Source organism: Narcine bancroftii, chromosome 5 (assembly GCF_036971445.1).
Source record: "Narcine bancroftii isolate sNarBan1 chromosome 5, sNarBan1.hap1, whole genome shotgun sequence".
NCBI classification, from domain to species: domain Eukaryota; kingdom Metazoa; phylum Chordata; class Chondrichthyes; order Torpediniformes; family Narcinidae; genus Narcine; species Narcine bancroftii.
Genome location: NC_091473.1, coordinates 91635549 through 91642321, shown reverse-complemented (window position 1 = coordinate 91642321; position 6773 = coordinate 91635549). Strand labels below are relative to the sequence as shown.

At 38.6% G+C, this 6773-nt stretch overlaps 1 protein-coding gene across 3 annotated transcripts in view; it reads right to left on the bottom strand.

Moving 5' to 3' along the window:
- Positions 1 to 374: 374 nt before the first annotated feature.
- Positions 375 to 6773, bottom strand: part of cachd1 (cache domain containing 1) — a 212497-nt gene continuing 206098 nt past the window's right edge. For all 3 annotated transcript variants that reach the window (XM_069938340.1, XM_069938339.1, XM_069938341.1), the window contains 2 exons: positions 6199 to 6300; positions 375 to 1991 (listed from right to left, as the gene is read on the bottom strand). In XM_069938340.1, the coding sequence (XP_069794441.1) occupies positions 1750 to 1991; positions 6199 to 6300 (344 nt within the window). In that variant the 3' untranslated portion in view covers positions 375 to 1749. The remainder of the gene's footprint in view (positions 1992 to 6198; positions 6301 to 6773) is intronic.

Genomic DNA, 6773 nt, shown 5'->3' with positions numbered 1-6773 from the left:
ATTTCCACTGCGCAAAATACTTGGCTGCTATGGGAATCACAAATGGGAGTTACACCAACCTTTTACTGAATAAGATTTTTAGGGGGAAACAATGGTTCGAAGCATATTAAGTTGAAGGTTTTTTTGTACAAAACTGGCTGCTGAGTGCAAATCATGGTCATATTTGGATAATGTATGCATCCCCACAGCACATTCATGTTAAATGATCAGTATTTTGGTGCAAAGTATTTGGCAAAATTTTTTAAATGGAATTCATTGTACAACTTCGTCATTTGCCAATCACTTCAATACCTTTAAAAAAATGCCAAATACCTTTTTAAAGGGGCGGTCCTTTAATTTTACAATTGACTTATGAATCCTTCACACAACTGAAATCTATTTTAAAATTTTCTTTTTAATAAAAAGATTTTACAGTTTAAAAACATAGGAATACAAATAATTAAAATTTTAATCAACTGTAACCATAAAAATAAAGAAAAATAACTTTACAATTTCATAAAACAATTTATTCGAGGGAGATCTGTTGGAAGAATGCGAACTGTACATTAATCAGTTATTTCCTTCTACTCTCCCCTTCTCTAAACTTCACGTGTAATAATCTCAGCAGCAAAATTTCGGAGGGTTCTGTTTTAATTACATGTAAGATCACAACTCACTGAAAGAGCACAGATCACTAAAGAATTAGCCTAACAGAGGATGCAGCTATCAAAAAAAAATGCAGCATCAATTGTTCTTCAGCTCGTGTTTTTTTAACAACTTCACCTCAGAAGTCAATTGAAAACTGATATTTCAAAATTTCCCACTGCACCACAAGTATTTAACACTAACATTCCATTGCAAAATCACATTCCAGACTGTTGTCATTACATTGCCGCTTTAGAAAGCCAGCAGTATCGTATAATCGGCTCCTATGTTATTTATAGTGGCGCACATAAAGTTGCCAGGTGGCTTTTTGACTTGGAATTTGTCCTTACCTGTGTGCCCAGGTATCTTTAGAACTCCATTCACAGACTGCCCAGATGTAGATAGCAACCCACACTGAGAATTCCTATTACTTTGCTACAACAAAAGATGACTTGAAAACTTTTCCAAAAGGCAGAAACATCCCAGATATTGTAACACACGAAAGCTGTGTACTATAATAATAAAAACACTGAGCCAAACAAGCCTATGGCTATCGGTCATCTAATTAGCTTGCTGAGTGGCATTATCAAAATTAGGTGCTCATGATAAGTCAGATTTGCACAACATTCCATCATCTCTTGACGTCCTCTTGAGTGACTCCTGAAGCAAGTCACTGGTTGAGACGGTGGACCTCAACAAAAAGTTAGTAATTCACACTACTCTGAAAAGATTCGTGAAGCTCATGCAATCAAACACAAACTAAGCACAGTGTTTACAAACTTCACTTTTGATTCAGATACAATCAGTATCCACAGAGCTTTGTTCATTCTTAATCCATTATGACATCGTCAGGAACAGTACAATTTGTTTTTTTTTACAGAAACTGCTTCCCATTGTCTATTTTTGTTTTAAGGTTCAATAAATAGTAGAAAAATAATCCTTTATTTTAAAAAAATGATGTATCGTTAACACTTGCAATTCACAAAAGAGTTGTCTTGATGGTTTTCAGGACCCCTTAAAAATCCAAAAGGTTTCCCCCATTTGACTGAAAGGCTGATGATTAAAACAAAAGTTGTTGCAATTCCTTTTGATTGTAGCTTTTATAGAATGGGGAGAAATAATGGTTCAGCATTCTGCATCCACTGTGTGAACTGTAACTGCAGCTTGGAGGTGATGGCTGTGATGGAGGGCAGGATGGTGGTGAAGGCGATAATGGTGGAATTTGTGACTTAACAAAGCAGCAGTCTGAGGTGGAGTGTCCAATTCTAAATCTTCTTCATGATTCCCGACATCCACGCCAGCAGATAATGGATCATTATTACATGGTGGGTTTTCACTGTCCTCTTGAGGACTCATGGTACTGTATCCTGTAGATAATTGCAAGTTCACATAATTACTTTTTAAATATATCAGTTACAAAAATACTAACTATGCAGCTTCATTTTGTGACTATTTTATGACTTAGCCTTGTAAAAATTGAAAATGTTTATCAGCGGTTTGAAAGAGTTTCATGTTTAACTGTGCCTTATGTCTAAACTCTACTGTCTCTTTGCATGTCAGGTAAACAGATTCCTTCAAAACTTTAATGCTGAGAAATGAACCTCCAACCACTTCACTTCAAAAGCTGTAGCTATGGAATTGTTTTGATAGTTTGTTCATTCTCTGTACTGGCAAAATTGCGAGAAATGAGGGCCAAGAGGTGGCTGCAAAAAGCCGAGCAGGTGGAACGCTATGCAGACATGCATGCCACCAGAGAGTTTTTCAGCGCCATAAAGTCAGTTTATGGTCTTTCTAAATCTTGCTGTCATCAGACAGGTCAAGCCTGATCAAAGACCAGGAAGGATTGAAAAACCGCTGGGCTGAAAAGGCCAGCTCAAAAGGCCTACTCAAAAGGCCATTCACAGTTGATCCTGATGTCTTCCAGCACATCCTTCAGCAGCCAGTCCTGGATGGCCTAGACCTGTCGCCCTCTACTGATGAGATCAAAAAAGCGATCTTGCTGATGAATTCAAATAAAACAACAGAGCAGGATGGTATTCCTGCCGAGATCTACAAAGCTCTAAGCCCAAACACATTACAGGTGTTCCAAGACATCCTGGAAGACATCTGGATCACAGAGGAGGTGTCTGATGACTTCCGCGATGCCCTCATCATGGTTCTCTACAAAAATAAGGGAAGCAAATCAAACTCCAGAAACTACAGGGGTATCTCACTGCTGTCCATCACAGGCAAGATTTTCACCCACATCCTCCTGAACAGACTTGTCACTGTCTCAGAAAGAAATTTCCTGGAAGTGCAGTATGGCTTTTTGCCCAGAACGGAGTACAGTAGACATGATACTTGCCACGAGACAGGTTCGGGAGAAGTGCATTGAGCAGAACAAGCCTCTTTATTCTGTCTTTGTTGACCTATCAAAGGCATTTAAAATTAAACAGGGAGACTCTCTGGATCATCCTGAGACGATACAGATGCCCGAGGAAATTCGTAAAGATGATTCAGTTGCTCCATGATGGAATGACAGGACAGATCCTCTGCAGTGGTGACACATCAGCTGCATTTGCCATTTCTAATGGGGTGAAGCAGGGCTGTGTACGAGCCCCAGTCTTGTTCAATCTGTTCTTCACTTGCATGTTGTCACTGGCTGTTCAAGTTCTAGAGGAGGGAGTGTACATCAGGTACCAACTCGACAGCTCTCTCTTTGACCTTCACCGCTTGAACACATGGACGAAGAGCCTCTACACAGTCATTCAAAGAACACTTTTTGCTGATGACTGTGTGCTCTTGACGCACAAAGATAGTGATCTACAGTTACTGCTGAACAAATTCTCAGACGCTGCTATGCTCTTTGGCCTGACCATCAACCTGAACAAGACTGAATCAAAAATCACTGTTAACGACACCCAACTGACAAAAACAGCTTCAACTTCTTAGAGAGCATCATCTCGAGTGATGGGTCTATGAACAAAGAAATTGACTCATGGATCAGCAAGGCCAGCCAGGCTCTGGGGGAGCCGTGTACCAGAGTGCTCAATCAACACAATGTCCGCATCTCCACAAAGCTGAAAGTCTACAAGGTATGGTCATCCCTTCTTTCTAATATGGATGTGAAACCTGGACTCTATACCGACGTCACATAAAACAACAGGAGAAATTCCACATGTGCGCCATCCATTCCATCCTTTGGCAAGACTGTGTCTCCAACCTGGAGGTCATAGGTTGCGTGAAATCCACCAGCATCGAGTCCCTGATCAGAGCCCAGATGCAGTGGGTGGGACCAGAAGAATGGATGACCACCGTATGCCTTGAAGGAACAGAAGGCCAGAAGGAGACCTCAAGGTCACCTGTGCAAGCGCTATGAAGGACACCCTACACTACTGTGGCATCCCGCCGAGAGAACTAGAAGCTGCGGCTGCTGGCAGATCCCGTTGGTGAACCCTGTGCTATGAAGCCCACACCAGTTTCAAAATATGGTGGAAGACCGTGAACAGCGTCATAGAGCAGCAACCACAGTTATTACAACAACAGCTAGACTCTGCACTTCCAGATTGGGATTGTAGTCACCTTTGTGTCCACAGATGAGCTGCACAATAACGCGTCTTCTTCGAACCCAAGGACGACCTCAGAAACTTTAATTAGAGAAGACGTTTTGCAGCAGGAAACTAAAATCACCTGCAGTGCATTTTAACAAAAGTAATAAAAGTAAATACAGGTGAGTGAGTCCAGGAGGTTGAGGACTGAATTGGGATTTCCATTAAAAATCCAAATTGGATAATAATTCGTTCACCTCCATTTTAAGATCTTTGCAAAACCCTACCTTACTTAAGGCAACAAATTTTAACGATATGACTCTGGAAAGCACATTTCTATTTGGACTCTATCTGATCTCCTTTAGATAAATTTAATTTTCAGGGCATAGTGACTGAGAATAACAAAGAAATGACCCACTACATGAATTAATGTGTTCTTTAAAGTTACCTGCGCCGCACAATGACGAGGCAGATTTATCACAAAATTCACACCCGTAAAAACACGGAAGTGCTACATTTCAAATGCTTTGTTACACTATAGGTGTGTCTGTTCGACATGAAGACTAGTTTTCAGCAGAACAAGGTTGAATAGATATGTTATTATACTGTTAAGTCTGTTACATGCTTGTTCATCCAATTCCAATGATAGTTAACACTACCAAAGTGCTGAGAGATTAAACAGTGGATTCTTAGATTTCTAGATTATACTTTGTTTTTAAGTCATCATAAATAAACCACACCAAATGTGAAGTTTCAGCAGAGAAAATATCGCTGGCTTAATTTGAACAATTTCATGATGTATCAAACAATGTAACTTGGAGTCAATATGCAAGCTTGACCAATAATTCTTATGTGTGTGTGCAAGGCTACGTTGTTTTGCATTGTTGTCATGCAGCTTACAGAGTGTGCGTGAGCCCACAGAATAGCAGGTTCAATTTTCCATTAATTCAAAATCAGATTTCTTGGACTGTATCTCAATTTACAGAAAAAGCACTGAGAACAGATTGGATGTTGTCTGGAAGCATTTATGAAACTCTTTGTAATACTACATAATGTTAGCTAACTATTAGTTAGGAGCACACCCATTTTAAAAAGGGCAGGATTCCTTGATTATTTAGTATGCATTCTGTTGTTCTAGTTTTATCAGGAAACTTGAAAAGTTTTTTTTTAAAACACATCTGCAGCATTCTAGGAAATTAATCCCAAATTCCCGCAGTCTGTGTAAAAAGATTGGAATGGAAATGAGCGACTCATTTCTGTTCCCAAATTTTATCTGCAGCACCCCTAGACATTATTGTGGACTGTCTGCAGTCTAAACTGAACTGAAGTCTGTCTGCAACAATGGGCTAGCGAATAGGATGACATGATGCTACATCCAGCCACAGATCACTCCAGTGCAAACGGCCACTCCAGAAGGTTGGAGTGATAATTGCCGATGGAAAAATTCTGTCAGTTTTATGTAAAAAAAACATAATTAAGAATTACAATTCAAAGTTTAAAAAAACCCAAAAATCGGGGTCTCTAAAGCACCAATATTATTTTAATTTCGTAGTTAAAAATAATAAAAGTGGTATATTTATGACATGCATTGATAAATAATTATAATGGGTCTTTTCTTTTACAACATCCATAAATATTTGTTCATTTTAAGCACAATTTTCTTACACATTCAGAACCCTCGCCTAAGAAAACCAAACACTGTCAAACTAATGTTGCTACAACAGAACTTATTCAGGAGTATTCTGGAAAGTATTTTGTATTACATAAACAAAAAAAAGCACAGAGTATTTTTAAATATTATTGCAAATGTTGGAGGTGTTAAAATAAAGAAATAGTAGTTCAAAAGATAAACATCTCCCATGCATTTTTTGAATATTCTTTCATCTTTTAGAAGATAATTCATTTCTAGATTTGTCTGAAGTTCTACATCAATCACTATCGACACAGGACCAGTTCCTTTCAGACAGAAAGATCATTATCCAATCTCTGAAATGTTAGATATATACAGCATTCTCCATTGAATGAAATGTGATATATTTGAGCTTACCATGATCACTCTCTGTTCCTGATCTTCCCCAGTACCGTCGTCTACGTTCTGGACTGTGTGCATGTCTTTCAATTACAGCCGCTATAAATCTTGTGTTACTTACTATTCAAAAGATGCAACAAGTCAGAGCAACCTAGCAATCTACTTTTCTGAATATAAGTCTCTAAACAATAATGAAATTGTAATTTCAAGAGGCAGACAAAGAAAGGGAAGATAAGCTAATGACAATTTAAGAATTTTATTATTCCATATTATTGGGAAACATTGCCACAAAGTCCAGAATTGTTTCTCCTAGGACACAAGATCTAAAATGAAACTGTCTAAGGACCAATCAGAATATTTTAAAATTGCAATGGGGGTGGCCAGGAAATGTATTGTGGTTACTTGGAAGGCTGATTCCCCTCTGGATATAGCCCGATGGAATGCAGAAATGCATAGTTCTGATCCCCTGGAGAAAATTACTTATACTCCAAGGAAGAAGTATAATATGTTTTTGAAGGTATGGCAGCCACATTTGCAGAACACAGGGTTGAATATTTAGGGACAATTATTCTGTTCTGTACTTCTAAGTCCAA